This window comes from Diachasmimorpha longicaudata, chromosome 14 (assembly GCF_034640455.1).
Source record: "Diachasmimorpha longicaudata isolate KC_UGA_2023 chromosome 14, iyDiaLong2, whole genome shotgun sequence".
Classification (NCBI taxonomy): Eukaryota; Metazoa; Arthropoda; class Insecta; order Hymenoptera; family Braconidae; genus Diachasmimorpha; species Diachasmimorpha longicaudata.
The window spans coordinates 4,511,227-4,537,976 of NC_087238.1; the positions used below are offsets into that span (position 1 = coordinate 4,511,227).

Consider the following 26,750-nt stretch of genomic DNA (forward strand, 5'->3'; position numbering starts at 1 on the left):
ATTCAGAATCGATTATGGAATCAAATTCAAAATGCACTTGATTCAAGTATTTATTTAACATAAAGACATTTCTAACGAGTTAAAAAAAAAAACCGTCAAAGATCAGTTTAAAATTACGAGATGATTTGTTACAAATAATCGAATGGATTACAAAATAAATCAGTCACTGGAATTTTCAATTTTTTGTTCATTCGCTATTGAAAAATCCGGGTAAGAGTTTTTTCTCTTCACGGTATCTTGACAACATTTCCGCTTTTACTCATTCGTGAGTGAAAAGTCTCGAGAACTCGAGTGGTTTCCTTCAACGAGAAAACGCACCCCGTCGGTGAGATGAACTGCCTTTTAAGTTTTTTACGACACGCTCTGTCGTGAGACGGTGGCCAGATGTTTGCTTCATGTTTCCAATAAAGTTACGTAATGATTAAGACCGACGGGGTTCATTGGATTTACAAATAGTGATTTCCGAGTTTACTGCCGACTAAAACAAATGGCCCAGACCAATGAATATTTTGAAAAAAGATCATTCGACGAGACCAACGTCCCTTAAGGCCCATAATTAATGATTCTCCCCTTCCCTTCCCCCCCCCATCGATTCAGCGAATGACTAAATTAGTGATTAACACGTGCTAAATCCTCAATTCCAAATCGATCAAGGACCTCGAGGTCCCGTCACTCACGATAACAATCGTAATTAGCTTCACTAATTAATAATTAAATCAGAGGCCCTTCGCCGAAAATGGAGTCTGCAAAAACTTTGAGATAAACTATGGCCGACAGTACAACACAGGAAGAAGAGACGATGGAGAATTGAAATTGCCCTGGGTTGAAAACTACTGAAAACTTGAGCCATTCGTCGGCAATATGGTTGGCCTGCCAGCATATGTCGGTCGTTAAATTAGGTAAACAACTTATATCCAAGTTTTTACCGCACCATAAAAACCCAAAGTACTAGGAAACCAAAAATTCTCATTATCGAGAGAGCTCGAAAGGGAGTCAAAGGGAGGAAAAGCCAAGAGGGTAAATTAGTATTCGGTGAAAAGACAACTCATGAGTTACCCAAAAGGGTGAAGGAACGATCGAAGAGTCTCGCGAGCGAGAAAATATATTGCAAATAAGATTACGGAGGAGAGTCACCCATGCCCTCTGCTCCAACTCTAGTCACCCCTCGGCAAAAAATATACGGCCCTGAGACAATCCAAAGGGAATAGCTGAAATTCCAACGCGACCCTTCTCTACTTCGTCGCTTGTTTTTTTTTTTCTTCTCTCTACTTGGCTGAGAGAGGCCATTACGTTGCCTACTTAGCTCGCTCCCTCTTCTGGTAAAGTCGTCTTTTAGTTTTTCCCCAGCTGAGTGTCCTCTTTCCTCTCTCCTCCCCCCTTCTCATCGAGAATTTTCAATAATTACGGATGACGAGAAAAAGAAATTGTCGATTTTTCTTAAGGACTGGTGGATGACGAAGGGACTTTCTCGACTATCGCCCGAATATTCGATTAAATTCAATCAATTTGATTCTGCGGTTAATCCGATACTCAACTTCCAACTGTTTTCTCGCAGATTAAAAAATAATTAAACTCTCGATTATGTTTTAATTGTCGAGAGTCGCCGGGGGGGGACTTTTGTCATTGTCATTAGTCTCGACTGAGCGGTATTTATTCGAAAAGTGCTTCCAAGATTTTCAAGCTTTAACTCCCGTCGCGATGGAGGGAAACAATCCAATAAATAAGAAAACATCTCCCAGAATCGGATAGGAAACTTGGATTTATTGGCTTTTTACCGCAATTGCTAAAGTTGTCTACTATTTTCCGACTTTTCCGACGATTTGCCTATCTGAGGGGACTACAAAACACAGAATTTCAGTTTCACGCACATTTGGGAGAAAAATACATGTGAATTATGGCTTAATGTGGAGAAAGAGTGCGGTGAATCTCCCCTATTGCTCACTCAAAAGGATAATTCGTGACGATACATTTGAATTTACCGCCATTGGCAGGGTAGTCCATAACCCCTCGACTCTTCATCCTAATGCCCACTCGTTTTGGTGCTATTGGAGATTTCCATTAGCTAATTACCACCAATGGATAATCGGTTTCTGTTAAAGCTCGCAATATAGACACTGCTATCAGTTATACTTCCACTCTGTCAATGCTTTTTGTTTCTACTCGACAGCTCTGCATTGTTAAAACGTTTTTGGATGAAGAGTCCAAAAATTCAAATGATTCATCGCGATTATATGACTCGAATCAATTTTTTTTAAACAACTTGACTCTAGTAATTATTTAATTTGAAACAACAATTGACTGGCGAACTAGTAAAACAGATAAGTCAGTCTCGACAGGTGACCAATTTTCGATGAATATCTCGGAATCTAAGGGAGATAGCAAAATTGTTATCGGAACATTTTTTGTGGAGAAAATCAAGCACTACAATAAATGTTATGATAAAAATTGCGCTATCTCTCTTAGATTCGGAGTTATTCCCCAAAAACTAGGCTCAGACATAAATCGACTTAATCTCTTTTTATCATTTCGCTCCTGATTTATTAAATATAAATTATATTATATATTATATATTGCCGATATTATAATTTTATAATATTAATGAACATTTAAAGATTATCTGTCACAACTTCGCGGGAGAAAAAAAAATTGAGAAAATATCGCTGCTTCAAGTTTTATCTGATTACTTCCATTTAATTACATTTCCGCATCTCTTCGAAGCCCTTAGTCTAGGGCTTGCAGTACCCATAATTCAATTAACCTTCTAATACACTCAACGACAAAACATTTGTCCATGAAATCTCTCGGTTGTATTTATTTACGGATTTGTGACGTTGAAATTAAGTGGAGTGTTTTCGAAAAAAAAAAAAATTTTTGAGAGACCCTCGTTGCCTCTGCCAAGCGGTACAAAATCATATATCAAAGGAACTCTTGACAGTCCTGAGGGCGTCTCTCCACAGGCACTATTTTTTTTTTTTCTCTCTTCTCTACCATGTTTGACATTGCCGTGGCACGAGACATTCAAGCGCTGTTAGAAATTACTGTTTCTTAATGGGGTAAAACCGAAACTGTTTCCCTTTCCGTTTGGTATTTTAAAGGGATTCATGTTCAGTGATCGATTTCACTTCCTACAAATGGAGGGTGAAATAACCGAAAATATCTCAACGGAGGATCGTTGAAAAATTTTGTTACTTCCTCTTGTGGCAATAGGCAAACATTGTGAAATGTTTATGCCAGCGTATCATGTTATAAAGTAAAATGTCGTGACGATAGAGAAGCAGAGGCGCCTACGAATCGCCATCTCGTGTTTCTAAGTCATAAAAACAGCCGGTTTGGTAAAGGACGATTGCTTTATTATACCAGGTAGCGTCATTACTGTGCGCTGAGCTTGTCACTAGTGATGGTTTATTGCTGGTCCTCATGATATGAGGGACAGTCGCATGATTATTCGTCGTAAAAACGACTTATGGATTTTTCACACTGACGTTTTGTCAACTGGATGCTGATGCCAATGATCCAGTTAACACTAGATCCCGATTATATCATAAATAACACAAACATCGAGACTATCGATACCTCGATCCCATCGGCTCAGCCGCTCGACGCGGCAAATTTGAATTTGGAAATCATTTAAATTCGATTTTTTTTAATTAACGCGTGTTCAACCTCGTTATTTCATAAATAAAACCTTTTTTTCACGATTCAACAATAATTTGAGGCATTTTCTCATGGAAAATAGTGCAAAATATTTTGGTTAGACCCTCCTACTCCCTCAGATAGTAAAATATTTGGAATTCAAAGATTCATTCGCCTGAAGTCACCAAATAAACCAAAAAGAATACCTTCAATAAAACCTCCCCCATAATTTATCTTTACGTATGCAATGCCCATAAAACATATGAATGAGCCAGTACATTTTTTTATTCGTAACCATACTCTCGTCTTGAACGTACCAAAAGCCCAAAGTTGCGTGAATTTTCTACGAGTGGCCGTTGCGCACGAACGGAGCTGCACATCGTAGCATAAAAAAAAAAAAGAAAATACACGAAGGAAAAAAATTTTTTATGTGCGGTCTAGAACTGTGGCACGTTTTATCCATCTTCCCGTTCATCTCCTCTTTTCTTCACTCCTTTTTCCCCGGTTTATGCTTATCTGATGTTTTCTTTTTCACTGGCATCTGGCTGGTTTTATTTCTTCGCACACTTGCGACTCTGTCAATTTTATGTCCTCTCAAGCTCAAAGGAGAGTTATCAGGAGATTTCCGAGGGAATTCACAATAAAATGGTTTATTCAGGATATTTATGACGATTCGATGAACAATGCGATTGGTTGAGTGATCTATTTACAGAAATTCAGAGTAACCGAGAGGAATTGTTTCGAAAATTTGGCCCTTTTGAGGGATTTTGGATTTTTCCGGCTTTCAATGACTTCAAATCCAACTGTCAAATAACGATTTTCATATTCCGAATTAGTTATTGATGATTCTGCGCTTGAAAAATATTTCTTGAGTGTTCGATAATGATTTTATTTATTTATCGTCGGTGATTTAATTGATTTTGGGAATTAATTTCGCGGTTGAAAATCACCTGATTATAATGACTTCAAAGTAGGATATGACGAGTCTCATATTTGTGTACATTAATCTGACATTAATTAAATTATTATTTTAATTAATTTTATAAACAAATGAGGTTAATCTCTTCCCGAGGAAGGGGACCTCCAATTTTCGATTTAATGTAAAACCAGTTGATTTTTAGAATTTTCGAAAAAACAGGGGAACTCTCGCAAATTGAATTGCTCCTGATTCCGGAGGAAGTTTATGATCATTCAAGCTACTTCATGAAGAGATGTGGAGATCCCTATCCCTATTTATCGTGGTGATTCTATCAGACTTGAAAAAAAACAAACGCATTATCAGGTCAAGTAAGAGAACCTGTCGTCCATGCTTCATCAACGTTTAATCCTCAAACTTTGTCTTACTCCATCGAGGGCTTACACTCGGATAATTTTTCTCCTCATCGTCCCTCTTCGATAAATTTTATCGGCTTTTCCTCCAGAATTCACTGGACGTCGGTTTAATTGGAACATCTATTAATCTCCTTCCTCCGGACGGAAAAAAAAATATATATAAAAAACCGGAAGATAGAGGTAAAACTGAGGGCCGGTGTTAATAACTGTTTACCTCACGCACGGACTTGTACCTCATTTCATTAATTTAATAGGGTCATCAATGGGGTAATAAGTACCTCATTATCTGAAGGAGCTGTGAGTTTTACGAGGGTGTACAACTGCTGTTAGCGTGTTCACGGCGACAATTTCAGTCTCGTAAATTCATTAATTCGAGTGAATAAATTGTTTAAAATGTACTGATTCTTGAGTATTTAAACTGCTTAATAAAATCTTGATTAAGTTATTGTATAGGTGGAATGTTACTGTGGAAAAGGGGGGGTGGATAAAAATTACAGTTGCAGGAATTTTATCCTGATTGAGATAAAAATTATTGTGCGAGTGGAAGAAAATTTACCGACCGTTCAAGTATTTCTGTTTCACCCTACATTAAAAATATTTGAAATGCTTTAAAAATTCCCAAAAAATATTAAAAATAACATTACTATAAATATATAAATCATTGAGTTTAAAATCTGGGCAGAAAAATCATCACGTGGTCTACAACTCCGAATGAAGAATATAATATCGGTCTTTCATAAATAAACTAATTTTTTCGTTTCAAAAAATTTCCGCAATTTCAAACACTAAATTAAATAAAACATATTTACGAATTAAAAATTGATTAAAAATCTCTTCTGATGATTACGATCTTTAGTTTTTTGTTCTATTGTTCCTGGAAAATTTTCTTTTGTCCAAAAATCGCGATACTGGGAGACACGGGTTCGATTCCCGACAGTTAAAACGGATTCAAATACAATAAAATACGAAATAGTCAACAAAATTCGAAAAAACCTCGTGAATTCCTTCGAAAATTCACTCCTACCTTTCCACCCACGTTACCATCCCTGTAATTCAACCTTGAAGATGGCCCGAATGTTCCATGAATAGAGGAACGTCTGATTAAGTCACGAATCCACCGACAGCGTTATACATCGAGTACAGGCGATATTTATTGCCCCCTCGGTGGATCCGCACAGTGACCACGATCCCTGATGTACGACTATTCCAAACGCGTCCTGACCATAAATGTTTTGACGATGGATAAAATGCCCCTATAGTCTTATTCCCCCGGGTATTATCGAGAAGGTGCAAGTGAAAATTAGAAGAAAAAATAAGGGAGTGGCAGTGAATACCGTGGTGGACTCGTGGGGGGTGGATGGGAAGCTCCTGAGGTGATGGGGGAGTGAAAATTAGAAGTTTTGGGAACATCTCTGTTCGATCCAATGGATAAATGGATAGAAGTGAGTGTTGACGAGTGGTGAATGCCTCGTGCCACTCCCCCTCATCGTACCCCTGGGAATTTTTTTGGGTTATGCCTGTCCAAATTAGTCTATATCGGGTGCCAAAGGGCGTGAGGGTGCCAGAGTAGTTGGATCAGTTTGTTTTTGAATATGTTCATGGTGTTAAATGAGTTGGAGATGAGTGAGGAGCGGCTGTCTTCAGTTACACGTATTTTTTATTTCGTTGTGATGTGTAAACTAAAATGTTTCAGGGACAGGAAATAGTGGGTTCAAAGGGAAAGACAATGAAAATAATCAGAATGAGTTATCACTGAGGATTGAGATGGAGTTTTTGGAAGTTGAGAATGCGGGTAGTCGGAGGCCAATTGATTCCCACGATGAGATGGATTGTTGGTGGGTGGGGGAGGAGGAGGGGTGTGACGTCATGATTGCCTTCAGTGGGATTATTTTGATGATTAATTTATTGGAGTGGGAGGGAATTTAATGTAGGGGGGAGGGGAAATTTGATGGAAAGAACGAGGAGAATTTTCCATTTTTGTTGAATTTCATTGACCTGAATTGATCGGATTGAAGGAATTTTCAATGAATAATTAGACTGAATCAGTCAGGTGATGGTGATGGCTTCATAAGATTTGTCATTTCAGAGGAACGATAATTAAATTGTAATTATTAATCAGGGAATTGGAAAATGATGACTTATTTTAATTCATTCCATGAATTCTTCTTTTTTTTTTAATAGGAAAGTTCAATGTGCTCAGAGGTTTTGTTATTCCAATAATTAGAAAAATATTCACTAAAAATTACGTAACTATTCTGAAATTAACAAAATTTACTGGATAATTTCGAGAATTGTTGCTCCTCTGAGTATAAAAATCTGTGAAAATTCAGAAATCCCTTCAGTTCATGTTACGACAATTTATTATTGATTTTTTATCTCTCAACTGCTCTCCTCTCGGCCCGAATGTCTCAGAAATGCTCCAACGTCACCACAATTAATAATGAAATATTTTTTATCCCCCTGACATGATCATACCAGGCAGAAGGGGGATGGAAGTAAAATCAATTCGAAAGGCCCGTAGTCAGGGATAAAAATCGATTTTCATCGCACGTATTTTTTTGGTGGGGAATCCCAGTTTCTCGTGGAAACGGATAACCTACCGTTCGTTAAACCGATTTCCGGACATACCTCGGCCTCGTTTCACGTGCAGATTGCCTGCCCCACGCTTAACTCAACAGTGATATTCCGATTTCGCTTGGCGAACCCTCGTCTATCTCGCCCTAGGATTTTTTTGCTCCTCCAAGCGCCTGGATGACGAAGGACACTGATAATGTGAGAGTTGTCGACGAAACGTATCACGTGAATTTAATCTATTTCAAGTACCGAGAAGAGTTGATGTATTAAAAAAAAAAAATACAAACGCAATTTTAAATTGTCATGAGAGGAAAATAGAAGTGGAAAATTATTTTCTTCCCATATAATTAAAACAAATGGGTCAAAAAGGGGGGAAGGGCTGGAGTGAACTCCCCGAGGGTTGATGAAAAGAGTAAATAGTTTAAAAATAAAAATCCCCTATAAATAAATATTGTTCAATTTTCCTATTTTCAGGAAAAGTCTAAATATTCAAAAATCAAATTTTCCATTGAATTGAGTTCAAGGAAAAAATAAAATTTAATTAAATAACTCAATTAGAAAGGAATTCAATCTCAGGGAGCGAGAGATGAGATATAAAAATAGCAAATTGTACTTTAAATGACGTAAGAATAAAAATAAAAGTGAAAAACAATGAAAAATAAAAATAAAACTGGTGAGACTATCAATTTACAGCCCATGAATACATAAACATATTCTGATAAAGGGGTAATGCAGAACTTTACGTCTGAAAAAAACCATAATTCAACGCTCTGTTAATCATGGAAATTGGAATCTGTCGTAAAAAATACGTTCCAGACATGGTTAATGTCCTCTGGCTTCCAGAGTGAGCTTGAGCTTCATTGTAATTGAAAGCTCCCCGAATCTCCATTAAGTCGTCCGAGTAGAGAGGAGAGCAGTTGCAGGGACGAAATGGCTATAACGAAGGGAAAAGCAGAAAGGCTGAAGGGCCTTTTTCAAAGTACCTCGAGAAATTGGCAGAAAACTATCCGATAGTTTAACGATTCTTCTGGTGACTCTTTAAGTCGCCAGTGAATCATTGAAACAACTGGCAATTCACCGAAAATTCTTATCATCTCTGAGCTTCAATTGACTCTCGTGGACATCCAGAATTTATAATTTATGTTTTACCCCGCTCTCCCCCCGTGTCACGAGCCCCCAGAACTACGAAAAATTTAGGTCATCACATTTGCAAACATGAAGAGCAGTGGAATAACATTTTGATAAGGGAAAACAACTTGTCCAGGAGAGGGTAATTAGCACTATCGTAATCTCAGTTTCTCCAGCAAATGTCCCTCTAATTGTTGAAGATATTGTGACACTTGGGATTTTTTTAAAATTTCCACTGCCGACTGGAAATGACTGGGATAACAGAGACGACATTTATCTCGAGGAGGTGATAACAAAAATAATTGGTTATGTTGAAAATCCCATAAAGTCCTCATCCATTTTCGAAGTGATAAACGAACGGATATATATGGGGGAAAAATTGTTAAGAGATCTGCAGTATGAAGGTGATTCTGAAGATGGAATATTCGTGGATTGTTGTTAGTCTGATGATGTGTCTGGTGGTGACTACGAGTGGCTGTTACCTCCATGAAAAACAGGTATTGATCCACCACATTGGCATTTCGAAAAATAAATTTCTTCGTAGTTTAGGGGGTTTGAGGGAGACGATTTTAATCGCTTTTGCTGAATCTAATGCAGGACGACGTAGATCAGATACACGTGATTCATTTGCCAGCGTCAGAAGAAGACAATTTGGTATGTGAAATGATGAAAAATAATATTTTTCTAATAAATTCGTTAAAAAATTTTCCACTGTTGGAGTTCAATGAAAATTAAATAAAAATCATTCGAAAAATTTTAGATCAATTATTTTTTTATGTGCTTTGTATACATTAAGTAATTATTGGAAACGTATATGAAGTTTTGGAAGTAAAATTTAATCTGTAATAATTTTTTTTCAATTTTTCATCTCGTTTATAATTTTGTAATGAAGCAATTGATTAAATTCAATCAACTGAACTTTTTATTTGACGTTCAAAATTGAAAATTTATTGTTAAATATTATTTAAGACCTTTCCAATAGATCTTATTTCATTCTACAGATAATATATTCGATAAAAGATCAATGAATTGATTTTCAATAAAATATTTTAAATTATTTCCGCGGTCGCCCTCGATTGTCGTCACGAAAAACTCCGCAGGCCGAATAGAAAATCAAAGCGACTTGACCTAATTGACTAATTTGATTTAAAATTTTGATTTGTTTTCAATATTTCCATATTTATAGTCGGACAGCGAAGAAGAAATCATCGAAATTCACATTCCATCAGACGGAGACAGAAAAAAACGTGAAATTGATGGTTCGTCTTCCAAGACGAAGAAGAACTGCAAGACAGATGCAGACTGCCCCGAGGGCTGGAATTGCGGTGAAATATTGATCTGTCGTGAGTAATCGAACAATTCTTCGTACTGAGTTCATCAAGGAGGATCGACTTTACAGAGTTGTAAGCCTATCTTGTGTCTCAGATTCAACGACAACTTCGGAAAATGGACTAGTTCAAGCGTCCGGAGACATTAATTAGACTGAAAATGTCCTCGAAGATGTCCCCCACACAATTCACTCCTTAATTATCTTCAACGTTCGATGTATCGATTTATAGCTCACATTGAATCGCTCTGACGTACCATGAATACGACAATATCCACTTAATTATCAATCAATTGAATATTGAATAATATATTCATCGCAATTATCCTAATTAAATTAATTATTGTACTAAATAAACGCGCTAAAACGTTCACCGAATTTTTCAATAAATCATTTTGTTTTCCATTCAGACCTTTCTCGAAATTTAAATTAATTAATCGGAAATTTAATTAATGAAAAATCCAAAAATCAATATCGAGTCAAATTAATTGAAAATGTCTCTTAATTGAACAAATCCCTTCCCTTCCCAATTTCTTATAATTCTTGACAGACTTCCGAATTAGATGATGACGCCGTAAGACCGATAGTTGAGCACGATCAGATCTCATTAATGTGAGAGCTCCTGAAAAAAAAAAAAAACTTTCCAAAAAGAATCGAAAGAACACAAAAGAAGTCCTCGTAAATTTCCTGTAACAACTGCTCCCATCGAGCCCTCAGCATCTTCAAGACCACAATCGAATGGATTCAAGGGAAGAAATTTACAACATAGATTTACACTTAAAATCAATTAGGCGCTAATTGATCGAATCGAGTGGAGTTGGGGGGAGAGGAAGAAAGTTGAGAGTTTCCGGGCTTCGCCGTCACTGTTTTTATCATTATTAGCCCGGTTATATCGATCCACTCGGAGATGAGTGACTTGCAGAACTATGATTGAATATTGAAAGAAAGAGAAAGACGAGTTGCGAAAAAAATACATTCACCTTGAACACTTTCCCCCCTGAGTGTTTAAAATACTTCAGGTTGAGAGTTAAAAAAATTGCTTATTTGCTCGACGCCATTCACCATTCTCTCAACTGTTAACAGGAAACGTCAGTTATGGAAACTGTTATTGTTGTATATTATGAGAAATTTATGACTGGCCAACGGGGAAATAGGAGCTCCAACATCTCCAAATGTTCACTGGTAACTTGCTAATTAAATTTTTTATTGTCAGAGGTCTAAAATTAAAGGAAAGTCATTTTTTTAATGAGGTCAATTACACTGATCAACTATAGATGATGTCGATCTCCATTAGGAGTAATTACACCGAAGAAATGCAATAAATAAATATTTAGTAAAAATCATTTTTTCCCTGTTCAGTTTCACCCTAATAATTCCATCAATTTGTCGTTAAAAATTATCAAAAATTCTCTCTCATCAAATTTTCTACTATTGTAACCAAAATCCATCACTATAGTGTTATCGAATAATCCCAAACATTTTAGCCGTGAAAAACTGGACAGAGGGTACTTCAGAGGCAACATTTAGCAGGCCAGCAAAATACTTTTCCCGTATGGGTTTCGTTTGAAGGAAATACTAAAAGCTGCCCTTGTCGGTTCTCATGAGAATAAACGTGAAAAAATATGTACAAGGCAAAACGTGAAAGAGAAATATCAAGAGGGAAAAAGTTTTAGGGGTACCTTTTGTACATGAAAAAATTAACTCGAAAAAAAAAAATTTTTTTTTTACCACTTCCATTCACATTTTTTTTTTTCCCTCCCTCTCATTCACAACGAGCCCCTCCTAAGGGTTTATGATTCACCGTAAATGACAGTTTTTACAGACTGTCATTTTCACCACTAATAAAACGACAATGAGACCGGAAAATTCTTCTAATCGAGAGTAATAACGAGCATTGGCACTCGCCAGTGAGTTTATGAGACGATTGATCTCATTGTGGGGGATTGAGGGGGTAGGGGGGGGGAGGAAGTTAGGCGACATGGGGAATCGCTTAAGCAGGTGGATGTTGGTTCGGAATTTACGTTGGTTTGGTTTGTTACATTGTGAACGTAATGTGGAGAGACAGTTATACTGTGGCTGGACGATATATTGCCGAGTGTTAAGTGGCTCGCCCAGCGGGTTGTGTCCAAGGGCTATGGATTCTACACGTTGAGGTACAGATGTTGATTTGACGGAGATACATATGGAAGATAATGAGCAGAAAAAAAAATTTTTGATAAAAATTAGAGCTCTGAAGGGCGAAAGATGGGACGAAATGACAATCACCCACTTTTAGGTCAAGTTTTGATGAAAAAATATGTGGAATTAAATATCTGGGTATTTAATTCCACGGACAGTATATTAATTATATTAATTATCCAGAAGTCCTGAATTTGCAATGAAATCCCAGCAAAAATGTCTCGACATAAAAATAAAAATATCTTCGTTATTCAGAATTTAATTTTTCATCGAATGAAATAATGCAAAAGTGACTGAAAAATCATGCGATTACGTGATAATTACTCCGAAAATATTATCTCCTCACACCAGCATATGAAATATCCTTCCTCATAATTACCCAATTACGAGGAGTATGAAGAGCCCGGAGTAATCATCTCAACCGTAACATCAACCTTCTCCACTTCATTTCAACAGTTTAATCAAGGATCCATTCACAATGCCCATTAGTTCATGCACGTGTTTGTCGTGGAACAGTATGAATTTAGTGTTTAGCCAGAGGAAACAAAAAAAAAAAAAAAATTCGAGGGATCTACGGTGGCCGACGCGATTCCGGTAGTCACGCGCGAATGGCCCTTTATTCCGGTTCGTTGGAAAATCGGGATGCGCGAGGAATTCTCATCGACCCCACTGCCAATGCAACGCCAGCAATGCCCACGTATAGAAGTGAATTTCTACTCTATATACAGACAGTACCAGTGGGTTTGTCCCAATGTACGCTCTACCGCCACTTTATTTTCGTTGGGTGAACACCCCGTACCGGGTTCACGACACGCCAAATTTATTTCCCTGACACTCGCGGACTTCTATCACCACCACGATAAATAGAATAATTAATAAATGAAAAATAAAAACATGTTTATCCACCTGTATTTAATTCCCCCTATTTTTTCTAATTTTTTTTAGAACATAAACATAACGAACAACATTTGTTAATTTTTCGCGACTGATGAGGCATTATTTCTCATGAGGCCCAATATGACGGCCTCCTAAACCTGATGAGGGGCCCTATGCCCCTGTGATAACGCATATTTGTCAGTGATTTTTAATTCACAGAGAAAAAAATCACTATTTTTTTATAAATATTCATTTACTTTAAAGAAGAATTTATTTTTTCAAAATTAATGGGGATCGACTTAGGTTTAAATTATGATAATTATATTTCTCTAGAGGATGAGTATTTTGTACGTGACCTTGAATGAACTCCATTGATAATTATTTCGTTTTTCTAAAGTTCTGATTTTTTTGAGGAAAGAATTTCCATGAATTATTTAATGCTCATAATTATCGCAGGATATAATTGACATGATGATGTTCTATAACAACATAAGTGACGCAATTCAAATCTAATTAAAATTGTCATTGACCTACTCGATTTAACAAATAAAGAATTGAAAAAATAAATACTTTTCTGAAGTAAATGAATATTTGGAACAAATAATTTTTCTTAGTCTTCGTATAATTAACGACGAGTCTTATTTAATCAACAGACATCATCCTAATAATTAGAATTTTTTTTTATAAATTTAAAATCGAATATATCAGCATTAAAAATATTAAATAAATATATTATTACACCCGAAGTAAATCCCCATTATTAACCGTAAAAAACAAAATCAAATAAACCGATATTTTGAAGAATTATTGTACGATCCCGGTGTGGTCAAGAATACCGTGAGTAGCGTCTTCCATTTTTATTTATTTTTTTCCAGGATAATGCCCCACAAAATGGCCGCTTTAGTATGATATACGTATCACTTACGCAGCGTGATAATGAAAAGATTTGCCCGGGGAGCTTTATATGACTTCCGTAATGCCGCTTACAGGGATTTCCCAACCCCCTCTCCACCCCCCCCCCACCTTATATTTTCTTCTATTTCGTTTCATCTCTTCGGCAGTTGTATCGCACTTATTTTTATATCTATTTTTTCCTTTTCCCTGTGACACTGGGGATAATAGAAGACTTCAAAGTGCGTGATGTCTCGAATGCGGGGGTAGTTTCACTGATACGCTTCGAGTCAATAGAGAATGTAGTGGACATGGGGTGGCAGGAAAAAAAAAAAAATCTGAGCGATGTGTAACAATGTAACGACTTCTATTCAACATTGTCTCTTCTATTCTTTCATTGTTCTTCCAAGTAAGGGCTTTACTCATAATTTTGACAGTTGTACAATGACAGTGGCAGGAACGAGGAATTTATTTACAATTTTTTATACTGCGCTAATTTTTAAAAATATTTTCCATTCTTTTGCCACCAAAAAAACAAACAAATTTCTCCTCACATCTGACACTCATAAGGCCCTTATGAGGCGGCCCCTGATCCCCCCCCCCTCGCCACCCTCTTTAACCCGATCATTTCGATATTTATTATAATATTTTGAAATTGAAGAAATATTAAAAAATTTTTTTCTCTTGTATTGAACCCAAACGCTCTTTATCTATTTTTTTTTTATACTCAAATGTTCCATCACATGTTCATAATGCTCACACGGATGTTTATCTTCTTTAAAAAAAGGTAAAAAATCAGAAACGTTAACCAGTTGTGATCGCTACGGATATCGGTTTCCACTGCACAGGCATTACAATAGGGGATGGGGTGTCCCCAGGTCATAAAATATCGGTCGTTACTCTGTAACTATAAAAGTAAGCCAGGGTAGGGTGGAGTGTACAGGGGGGATGGTGGGTGGTGAGGGGGAGGAGGTTGGTAGGTGGCTTAGGTTCCCACAGGTCAATCCCCCAGTCGTTATCATTTTACTAGCCCTAAACGGCCGCTACCGAATACTCAACTGACTCTAGCCCTCCAGCGATTTGCGGCTCCCCGACTCTTTCCATTTCCAACTCCATCCACACACGCATTTTCGTGATGCTTCACTGATTCTGTTACTCACATCTATTTTCGCTCACAGTATGTGTCCTCGCAATGACAGGTTTTTATATTTTATTTTTACGTTTTTTTTTTTTCTGTTTAAATTGAAAATACATCGTAAAGTGTAATATTGGGGTATTTTATGGCCTTTAAAGTCAGAACAATGTAGTGAGTCAATAAATACAGCGAGAAGTGGATGAATTTATTTGTGAGGACTTTAATTTCATCCTGTTGGTGGAGGGGGGGGGGGAGGGGGAGGAGGAGAAAGGGTGAATGTTTATTGGTCTTTTCGTTCTCTTTAAAATTTTTATTTTCACTACTGTGACGCCAGTATTTCATGAATAACCTGCGTGACCTTCATGTGACCTCTCTGTGTTCATCATGACCTATTTGACCCTTATCAAAATATAACAACAATCGTTATCACTCGATTTCCATTAAAATTTAAATTGAATTCAATGAATAATTAAATTCAATCATTTTTTAATTTCTTTCTATGTCTATAGGTAAATATATAAAATATATTACACAATTTTCATTAAACAACTGTTTCATTGAACAAATTGAATAATTCTTCACCCCCTCACCCCTAGCACCGACAAAAAAAAAATTAAAAAATATTTCCCTCCAATAGAACGAAAGAGGCATTGACAACCAAACAGATGACAACAATATAATAATAATATTTCTCAAATTGAGTGAAGAAAAGTAAATAATGTTCAGGGATTACCCCATCATCTCACCCCCCCCCCCTACTATCCACATAATTCAGAAGCCCTTAATAAAACCGACGTGAATTCCAAATTCGTCGTGGAACACGCGTATAATACGAAAAGTCACGACGTTATCGTATTCTCAAGGCACAATCTCACGATCGAATGCGTGAGAGGTGCAGATCGTTGGGCCATGGGATTGGATCATTGGAATGTGCGTCTGATCTGGTAGTGCGTGGTGACGATGAGGGATATACACCACCCCCATCAATGGTTTTTCCATACCATTCCCCTTCTCTATTCTCTCGTTTTACCCGAACAAGTCAGCAAGGAGATCTTCGCATTTTCCTCATTCTCACTTTTCTCACTTCAACCTTCCTCCCCCCCCCCCATCCCATCCCCTCCTCAACCCCCCCCCCCCCCCCCAGATAACCATTCATTCTCCCGTTGCTTGGGCTCTCACAAGATTTCCCGGGTGTTTTCATCACGCACTACTATGGAAAAAGGACTGGGCTTTAATCTACGGTGGTGGTACGTGAGGTGTTTCCCTTTGCACAGATATATCTTATGCAGATGTCGGATAAAGTAGATTTTTTTTTTTTATAGAATGTGGGATTGAAAATTGTCGAGGAAAATCCTCTGACTTTGTGCACTTTCTGATAATTTCAATCGCATCGAGAGTCAAAAATAATTTTTTTTTATGAAACATAATCGATTTTTAAATAGCTATTATTTTGTAGTTCTGCAGAATTAAACTAATTAATGTTAACTGATATTTTTAAATGATAAAAGATTTTTTTTCTGTTTTCACCACTTCTTCCATTGATCTTTAATAAACTCTGAAATTCACTGTAAAACATGATATGTAATTCAATTTTAACATTAAATTTCTTGTTCCATCATTTCATAAAACTTTGAATGACTATTTGATCGATAATATTCCATTTCTCATCGACGATTGTTCCCTGAATCACAGGTGCACTTTGGCAATAGAAAATTTATCCAAGAATCATGATTTATAGCATTAGACATGCGACCCTTTCCAGAAAATCCGATATCACAATTTATACATCCCTTCGAAAGTATGACTTACACGTCTGGTAAAACTGCCAACAGATTTTCTATGCACGTCTATACGACTATCACTATAAACCCCCCACCCACCCCTACCCCACCACCCCTCACCACCAACCCTCCACTGCCACAGCATCCAGACCGATATCTGTAAAACCAAACGTTGATCTTTTGGATATACCGTGTATTACCGAGGGGTCAGACATTCTCCAGATGCCCCATACGACCCACCATCATCACTGATCCCAAACCCGACTAAAACATGGTCATTCTTCCCCTTCACCACAAGTTTTGTTATTCCACTCTTGAGCTCACTTAATTCCACCTTTGTATCGTCGAGTGGATAGCCTCTGGAATAGTGCACGCATTTTGTATCCTGGGGAATACGGTTAACGAAACTCACTAACATCTATTAATGTTCCTTGAGCCCGTATGAGGGTAGTAGTCAACATGAGAGATGAAGTTACACAATAACATGTGTTTCTATTTGAGTTGAGTTTCCATACCTGGACAATATTTGTCGTCAAGTTTCTATTGGTGTCTGGGTAGACTAAATCATTATGATATAATTGATAAATATGTATCTTCAGGGAATAGTTAACAGTTATAGCTCTGTTTAATTTTACCTGAGGAGAATTCCTGTGACAGAATTTTACATTTTTTTTTAATATTTCGGGGAGAAAAATTACCTGACAAGAAGAGAATACCTTCGATTTTCAGTTATTCTTCATCGATTATCACGAGAAATAATGATTTAATTATGAAGTTGTTCTTTGAGAATTTTGACGTCATTTGTTAATGAAAATTTACAAGAAGTCAGCAGCGAAGTTGAAGATAAATCGAGATATGTGACTGTTGACCGAGTTTTTATTGATATCTTGGAATCCAAGGGAAATAGAACAATTGTCATCATGACCTTTTCTGTGGAGTTAATCAAGCCCTACAAGAAAGGTCATTACACTAATTCCCCTATCTACCTTAGATTCGGAGATATTAGTGAAAAAGTCAATTGATCTGGATTTACCCCTTCGTTACTGAAACCTCAGCAGTTGGAATTCGTTCTTTTTAAAATTTTCAATAAAATTTATAAAAAAAACTATCCCCACGCCACCCTTATTTCCCCTCTCAATTCAATATTAATTACAAAAGTCCAATGAAAAAATAGAAAATTTTGTGTAATTTTTTCCAATAATATCTCCAATGACTTCAAAACGACTCTGCCCTTATCAGGATTTTATTTCAACTCTTATCACCTCAGATGGTTTCCTAGGCTCTCGTTGTAATCATAAGAGTCTACCAGGTATTGATTTAAAAAAAATTAATAATAGAATTTGCGAAGTTCAATGCCAAACTAAAAACAGACAAGACAACCAGCCACATAAGCCTGGTATTTAATCGCTTGTCGTTAAAAACCGTTGGTACACAATACCAAGCAACTTGATTCCACCATACCACCCCTATTGTCTTCACGAATGACTCCAACGGTTTAACCTGGCGACGCACTCTCATACGCTCAAACAAATCCGTTGTCGCCCATTTTGTCCGCACAACGGCAATCCACTGCACGTCTTCAAGTATCGATCGTTTCAATACCAGGAGTCTGTCAGCAATGGACCATAACCACGAGAACTTTACCATGTGAAAGAGTTTATTGGGATCCTCTGTATTATCATTCAGACAATGGAATAAAATTTCATTTGTTGAGGGAAAACTGATGAATAATTTTTGTCTTTTCGAATGGAGATTTTTCTTTTTCTTTTTCCACCGGTGAATGAACTCCTCCATTGTATTCGGAGCATCGTCAAGAGATATGATAATTTTTTTTTTTGTTATGGGCACGGAGAGAAATATTCAACCAAGATTCGAAATCACGAATTTTTAAGATTAATTGAAATTAAATCGGAAATGAAATTCAATTAAAATTCAGTCACGAAGTGATAAAACGAGATGAGTTGACTCATCTCTGCGTCGTTTTCCAGCGATATCTTCGAATCTATGGGAGATAGCGGAATTATTGTCATGACACTTATTGTAGAGCTCACTTTCGTTTACAAAAAAGGTTTGTTTGGTGAGGGAACAGTTGAGTAGGGTGGATCCGGAGATTTCAGGGAAACTGGTTGATTGTGTAAAGAATTTAACTCACGGAAATTATCACACACAACGATTTGTTAATTTATTAAAACGCGTGGTCAATTTCAATGCGGGTTATTACAGTCTTTACAAGTTGATTAGGTGATGTACGGTTAAATTATGTTGATGTACAATTTAGTTGATTTCGCGGTGAGTTTCGATAGCGAACCTTCTGCGGTGAAGGTCGATGATAGACTCTAGGTGAGTGGGGTGATTTTTCAAAGATGAGTGATAGACTTCGGCTGGTGACCGTTGACCGACAGGTTACGATCATTGCCGGAGTTTTCCGATAATTATTTTCCGTTGAAACTGCCCGAGATTATCTTAATTCTAAACATCCCGGGGGCAATTCACAATCGGAGGTGGTGAATTTATTCTGTTGATTGACTGTCGAGTTTCTGAGTTGATTTCTGGTGGGTTGAGTTCTTGTTTGATGATATCTCTCAGTCCTGTGATTCCTGGGAGTCCCCTTGAAGTTCTTGTTGATCTTCTTGCAGTTGTTCTGTTGGTAGCAGGCAGAGTTTGGTGATGGGTCGATCCCAGGTGCTGACTCGTGTTTGGTACCTCTCTGGATTAGGCGTACCGTCCGCGTGCCTAGCTACTTCTGAGTAGGCTGTCTTGACAGTCGCTACTCTGGTGAGTCCGTCGTCTCCCGGGTGAACTGCGGTGACTCGTGCTAGTGGCCACCTTGCTGGTGGAAAGTTTTCGTTCACCACTAGCACCATGTCTCCAACCTTGATATTTTCCTGGCGTTGATTCCACTTGTAGATGGCCAGGTATCGTTGAAGACATTCTTTTGACCATCTTGACCAGAATTGTTGAATTTTCTGGGTGATTACGTTCCACCGATGCATCTTGGATGGATTGTCATCCAAGTAGGATGGCTCTGGGATCAGTTGAAGTGGCTCACCTATCAGGAAGTGTCCTGGGGTGAGCGATTGAAGGTCGTCTGGGTCATCAGACATTGGTGAGATCGGCCTGGAGTTTAGGCAGGCCTCGATCTGGATCAAGATGGTGTTGAGCTCTTCATAGGTGAGTGTCGTTGTTCCCAGCGTACGTTTCAGGTGATATTTCGTTGATTTCACCGCTGCTTCCCATTTGCCACCAAAATGGGGTGCTCGTGGTGGGATGAAGCTCCAGCGAGTTCCATTTGTGGCAAGTGCAGCTTGGATTTGTTGATTCTCTGGTGATTCCTCGTTGTATAATCGATGTAGGACTCCAGCAGCTCCTTCAAAGTTGCTTCCGTTGTCACTATACATCACTTGGGGGATTCCTCTTCTCCCGGTGAATCTCTTGAATGCTGCGATGAATGCGTCTGTGCTTTGACGCGTGACCAGCTCCAGGTGCACTGCTGATGTGCTCAGGCAGACGAAGACTGCGATGTGCACCGCGGCTGGTTGAGCATTTGTTGGTCTCCACTTAAGTATGGGCATTGGACCAGCATAATCCACCCCTGTGTGGAGGAATGCTCTTGATGGTGATACTCTTGCTGTGGGAAGTTGTCCCATCAGCTGTTGGGCTCGTTGAGCCCGATATCTGGTGCAGATGACACAGTGTAGGATGTGGGATCGAACAGTGCCTCTGCCGCCAATTATCCAGTATTTTTGGCGGGTGATTGCCAACGTGAGTTGAGTTCCTCCGTGGAGTGCTCGTTGGTGAGCTTCGTTGATGACCAGTGTGGTGAGTCGCGACTGGCGAGGCAGTATGATGGGGTGCATCTCGTCAGCGTCTAGTTGAGCGTTTCTGAGTCGTCCTCCGACTCTCATGATTCCTAGCTCGTCTAGGAATGGGGTCATCTTGGCTAGTTGATGTCCCGTTGGCAGTTGATGGTCTCTCCTGAGGGTCCTTATTGCTGAAGCAAAGAATTGTTTTTGTGTTAGTTTTACCCAGAATAGCCGAGCCTTGTTGAGTTCGTCAGGTGTGAGGACTGGTGTCTGGGGTGTTGGTTGCCTTCTGAACCTATTGATTGCCCTGTTGATGGTCGCTGACACTTGCAGCACCTTTGATAGTGCTGAGTATCTGTCTAGCAACTCTGCTAGTGCGTTGACGTTGACCTCAGCTGCGACTGGATGAGCTGGTGATGGTTTCGCTTCCATTGAGACCTCTGCAGGGACGTCTATTGTTGATTGTGGCCACTGGTCTGGCTCTAGATTAAGCCAGTCAGGTCCTGACCACCAGAGTGGATGTTCGATGAGTTGATTTGTTGAGATCCCCCTTGAGGCACAATCTGCTGGATTTTCCTTTCCACTGATGTGCCTCCATGTTGCTTCTGGCAATGTCTTTTGGATTTCTGCTACTCTGTTGTGGACAAATTCCTTCCAGCGTGAGGGATGACTGCTTATCCACGCCAGAGCAACAGATGAGTCTGACCAGAGGTGAGTTTCCACGTTGTTGAGTTCTAGCATTTGGTGAGTTGTCTTTGCAAGGCGGGTGAGCAGTAGTGCAGCGGTGAGTTCGAGGCGAGGGATGGTCATTTCCTTGAGTGGTGCCACCCTCGTTTTTGCACATACGATGATTGTTGAGGTCGGTTCGTTGAGTTTCTTTGATCTGATGTAGACTACTGCGCTCATTGCCGATTTGGATGCATCGGCGAACCCGTGGAGTTGTATGTTGATCGATTCTGTTGACAGTCTGAGCCATCTCGGGATTGAGATCTTATCTAGCTCGTTGATTTCCGCTCGAAATTTCCTCCATTGTCGTACGTAGTCCGTCGGCAATGGATCATCCCATTTAAGTTTCAATCTCCATAGACTTTGGATGAAGATTTTGCCAAGGATGACAACTGGAGCGATGAATCCCAGTGGATCAAAGATTTGGGCGATCTCTGATAGCACTGATCTCTTGGTGAACGTCTTTGAGGTGAAGTTCTTGGCCTTGTATTTGAATGTATCGGTTGACTGCTGCCAGCAAAGGCCTAAGACCTTGGTGATTGCTTCTTCGAAATGCACTGTTGAGTTCTGTGGTGAGAGGCCTAATTGTTGAAGAGCTTCTGGTGAGTTGCTGCTCCATTTTTGGAGTGGGAAGCCACCGGCTTCGCAAAGTCCTTGTAGTTGAGTAGCGATTTCTTTTAGTTGATCGATGGAGTCGGCACCGCCGTAGATATCGTCTACGTAGCGACCTTTTCTGAGTGTCTCTACTGCTGCTGGGAAGCGGTGACCTTCATCCTCCACCAGTTGTTGAAGGACTCTTAGTGATATCCATGGTGAACAGTTGAGCCCATAGGTGACTGTGGTCAGTTGATAGGTGATCTCTTCATTGTCTTCGTTGAGCCACAAAATTCGTTGCAGATCCCAATCGTCTTGATGAACCCGAATTTGGCGAAACATCTTCACGATGTCTGTCCCAAAAACGAACTGATGTTTCCTCACCCATGTGAGGACGTTGACTGCATCCACTTGCAGTTTTCCTCCAGAATAGAGAATGTCGTTCAATGAGATTCCTGTTGAGCTCGCGCTGGAGCCGTTAAATACGACTCGTAGTTTCGTGGTGATGGCATCGTCTCTCAGAACCCCGTGGTGCGGTAGATAATAGGCTGGGGAGGGTTCTGGAGTCTCTGGTGCTTCTTGAAGGTGATTTAACTGATGATACTCTCTGATAAAGGCCTTGTACAGGGCTGAGTACGCCTCATCCTTTTGTAGGCGTCTCATTACCGAGTGTAGTTGACGTGTTGCTTTGAGCCTCGAGTCACCGAGGGCTGTTGCTGAGGTTTTCAGGGGGAGCCTCACAACATAGCGCCCGGTCTCGTCTCTGGAGTGCGTCGATTGAAAGTGCATCTCGCACTGGTGATCCTCTGGTGATAGCTCATGACACTCCATTGCATTGTTGATTTCTTCCTGGACCCAGAATTTTTGGAGAAGCTCTAGTAGCTGTTCGTTCGCGGAACTCCGTACTGCAGTTAAGGAGATTCTCGGTGAACAGCCTTGGCAGTTGATTGGACCTGATATTATCCAACCAAATGCTGTTTGTTGGCCAACTAGTTGAGTTGATGTCGATTTGATAACCTTTTCTTTGATGATCCGCCCATAGTTGTCTGATCCGATAATGATGTCGATTGGTCCAGGCTTTAGATAATCTGGATCGGCTAGTTGAAGATCCTGTAGTGAGCCGATCCTCGCCGTTGAACATGAGAATGATGGCAGTCGTGTGGTGAGTTTCTTCAAGATGTGTGCGGTGATTTCAACTTGTTGATTTCCAATCGTTGAGTGCAGCACGACTGGCACCACTCCTCTCGTGGTCCCTGAAGGTGTTCCACCGATTCCGATTAGTTCGAGCGTTGAATGTGCTCGTTTCAGGTGGAGTTGATGAACTAGATTGTCGGTGATGAACGATATTTCTGAGCCTTGATCGATTAGCACCCTGGCGTCGATCAGATATCCTCGTGGTGATGCTGCTTTTACTAGCGCCGTGGCTAGCAGCACAGATGGTTGCGTTGAGTGCCGTTGATTACTGTTGATGGCTGGTGATTTCTGATTCTCGCTGATGTTCTCTTGCGCACTGATCCGCTGATTGTTGAGGTTCACTGTTGCAGTTGATCTCTGCTGTTGAGTTGATTCTTCGACTTGACTCAGGGGGGCGTAAATCCTCTCAGTGGCCGTTGAATCCGTTGATTTCGATAATTGATGTGCTGTTGGTGATATGGATCAGTGAGACAGAGGACGAGTTGTGAAACGGTAATTGAAATTCACTCACTCGATTCCTCTGCCGCTGGTGTGGGCGCTGGTGTTGCCAGGTTGAACTTCGTCAGCTGCCCAGCGTCTTCCATTAAATCCACGTGGCCTCCGTGGAGTAGAGTATGGTGACGTTTTTCCTGTCCGAAGGCCTTGCATTTGTAGCAGCTCTTCAGGCAGGTGCACCTGCTCAGTAGGTGTGGCCCCAAGCAGTTGAAGCACAACCGCTTGCTGATGATGATGTCGACTCGTTTGATTGGTGAGAGTGCGATGAACTTCTCGCAACTCGCGATGTAGTGTCTTCCTGTGCAGAAGGCACAGTTATTTCTCGGAGGAGCCTTTGTTGATGTCTCTGTTGTTGATGCCACGTGTGCTACTCTTCTCCTGCTCGCGACAGGCGTTGTTCGTGGCGTTGAACTGTTTGTGCTAGTTGAGTGGAGCTTGTCTCCTGAGTTGATTCCCCTGGCGTATGACTCGATGAAGTTCGTAAACTCCTCGAGCGTCGGGAAGTCTCTGCATTCTCCAAGTTTCAATTCCCACATCTTCAGGGTCTCGGAGTCGAGCGATTGTCGTAGCAGGTGTATGATCATCTGCTCAAGCAGTCTCGATGTGGTGAGTTTCGTCATTTGAGGCAGTTGGTCCAGCGTCTCTACTGCCGCTGCTGCATTGGCGGTGAGATTTTCTGAGGATGCCTTGTGGATTTTCGGCAAGTTGAGCACTCGATTGAATAGAGCTTGTGCGATGAGTCGTGGGTCCTCGTATTTCTTTACGAGTTTCCTCCACGCCTTATCGTAGTTCTCTTCAGTGACGCTGAACGTTGAGATGAGTGCTGCTGCTGACCCTTTCAGCAGGCCCTTGAGGCGAGCCAGCTTCTGCACTCCTGGTATGTTGGGGTCACTCCCCACCATCGAGAGATACAGATCACTCCAATTTTTCCAGTCGGAGTATCTGCCGTCGAATGTGTTGAGTTCGATCCTCTTCAGTTGATTTCCCGATTGGTTTGATGATTGGGTAGGTGGTGTTGATTTCTCGGCGAGTTCCCTTCTCTTGGTGAGGCCCTTGAGTTGATATATGAGCCCTATGCTCGATGTTTTCAGCTCTTCCGCTAGTTCGTGGAGGCTGTGGGCAAAGAAATCGTGATCATTTGGTAAAAATTCGATTACCGTTTCCTCTAGTTTTTGGAACTCGCTCCAGTGTGTGTTGATTATCAGCTCCTGGCCCTCGAGTTCATCTATGGTTAGCGACACGTTGTTGTTCGCTAATGTGGCCAGGCTCGTGTTGATGTCCTTGATGCTGTCCACCTTGCGTAGGAGAAGTCGCGTCTGGAACTCCTCCTTTTTACTCAGGGGAGCTGACATGTCTGCCCAGCTCTCTCGAGTTTTGATATGTGGGTATACTGGTTTGTCCTTTGGGATAGCTCCAGTATTCGTCTTTGGTTGATGCTCCTTGTTGATACCCTTTTCGGTGGTGATGAGCAGTTCAGGGATGATTCCTTGGTTCTCTGGATCCTCGAACAAATCTTCTTTATCAACCAATGTCTCGGAAGACATGTTGATGTTCTCAATTACCGACCGGAGATTATTAAACAGATTTTAATTTTGATAGATATTTGAGGTGTCGATAATTCGTTGAAGGTAACCCGGATTAGAGAGAGATAGATAACGTTGCCCTTGAATTGGGCTTAACCGTGTATTGCCTAGCGCGGTTGTTTTGATTTCGGGTGTCTGCTTTCGCTCCCAAACACCTATTGTCTTGATTTTATTACTCTCAAAATCCGTTGAATTGCTCGTGTGAACCCCGAAACCCGTTCACAACGAGGCGTTCCTTTGATTTTCACTATGCTGAATCACTTGATTTGCACTAATTATTCGTTGATTTTCGCAGTTTCACTGAATTTAATCCCGGTATCCGGCTCGAAGGACCATATGTTTGGTGAGGGAACAGTTGAGTAGGGTGGATCCGGAGATTTCAGGGAAACTGGTTGATTGTGTAAAGAATTTAACTCACGGAAATTATCACACACAACGATTTGTTAATTTATTAAAACGCGTGGTCAATTTCAATGCGGGTTATTACAGTCTTTACAAGTTGATTAGGTGATGTACGGTTAAATTATGTTGATGTACAATTTAGTTGATTTCGCGGTGAGTTTCGATAGCGAACCTTCTGCGGTGAAGGTCGATGATAGACTCTAGGTGAGTGGGGTGATTTTTCAAAGATGAGTGATAGACTTCGGCTGGTGACCGTTGACCGACAGGTTACGATCATTGCCGGAGTTTTCCGATAATTATTTTCCGTTGAAACTGCCCGAGATTATCTTAATTCTAAACAAGGTTCTCATGAAAATTGTTCCATCTGCCACCGATTTTGAGATATTCATGAATAAAAAACAAGTCAATAATTAAAATCGAGTCGTCTCGCTTCACCACTTCATGAACGAAATCACGAAACGGTCCCTCAAAAATTTCGTGACAGTTCCCTCATATTTTCCTCCCCCTCCCATCCCTCCTCAATAACGAAAAAGATATGTAACTTTAATAGAATAATTATCACTCCGGGCAGTAACGAAATTTCCTATTTTAAACTTTTCCACTTAGTCTCGTGTCATTGCACCCGAGAATCCCATTAATATTATCGTAAAACCGTAATATGACTTCTATTTTTGTTTCACCGATTGCCACCACCAAATGATACCCCTGGTACCACCAGATAGAAAAGCAATCCGTCGATTTCAGAATAATTAAAGCTCGACAGTCGCGAACAGGTACTGGGAATAAGTGTTGCATCCTCCAATCCACCGATCTCACTTCACCCCTCAATTTCCCCATCACCCTCACCTCGTCTCATCCCACCCACAGCACACCCTTTTCCCTTTTCCGTCCGTTATCCGGGTGAACGAGTCGAATATAAATTAGCCAGTGGAGTTGCGGAGAAATAGGAGAGTACCGTCTTCGAGATATAGGCTACTCGGGAATATCCAATGCTATCTAACTTTGGCACTGGGCTGTCTCATTGGTGTGGGTGTTACTCAAGCGTTAGGTTGTGGATTGTAACCACGAGGATATTCATCAGTTGGAGAATGCAAATTT

General features: G+C 40.0%; 3 protein-coding genes across 5 annotated transcripts in view; 1 reads left to right on the top strand and 2 right to left on the bottom strand.

Annotated features, from left to right (window-relative positions):
* The window catches only part of LOC135169388 (kinesin-like protein CG14535), a 190,245-nt gene that overhangs the window by 90,340 nt on the left and 73,155 nt on the right, over positions 1–26,750 (bottom strand). The gene's annotated exons all lie outside the window — the stretch shown is intronic.
* LOC135169397 (uncharacterized) lies at positions 9,022–10,365 on the top strand. Its single transcript, XM_064134358.1, has 4 exons — positions 9,022–9,164; positions 9,265–9,321; positions 9,854–10,010; positions 10,093–10,365. Exons 1-4 carry the CDS (start codon positions 9,066–9,068, stop codon positions 10,146–10,148), a joined length of 369 nt encoding a protein of 122 aa, XP_063990428.1. The 5' UTR covers positions 9,022–9,065; the 3' UTR covers positions 10,149–10,365.
* On the bottom strand, positions 19,013–26,008 carry LOC135168999 (uncharacterized). The gene is made up of 2 exons (XM_064133666.1): positions 23,684–26,008; positions 19,013–23,618 (listed from the first exon to the last, which is right to left on the bottom strand). Exons 1-2 carry the CDS (start codon positions 25,209–25,211, stop codon positions 19,438–19,440), a joined length of 5,709 nt encoding a protein of 1,902 aa, XP_063989736.1. The 5' UTR covers positions 25,212–26,008; the 3' UTR covers positions 19,013–19,437.

Excerpts from the sequence above, each read along its gene's own strand:
- LOC135169397 (XM_064134358.1), top strand. The coding sequence starts at position 9,066 with ATGAAGGTGATTCTGAAGATGGAATATTCGTGGATTGTTGTTAGTCTG. Across the intron at positions 9,165-9,264 it reads GTTACCTCCATGAAAAACAG|GACGACGTAGATCAGATACA; the intron begins GTATTGATCCAC and ends AATCTAATGCAG. Across the intron at positions 10,011-10,092 it reads CGGTGAAATATTGATCTGTC|ATTCAACGACAACTTCGGAA; the intron begins GTGAGTAATCGA and ends CTTGTGTCTCAG.
- LOC135168999 (XM_064133666.1), bottom strand. The coding sequence starts at position 25,211 with ATGTCTTCCGAGACATTGGTTGATAAAGAAGATTTGTTCGAGGATCCA. Across the intron at positions 23,619-23,683 it reads ACCAGCGGCAGAGGAATCGA|CACATCAATTATCGAAATCA; the intron begins GTGAGTGAATTT and ends TATCACCAACAG.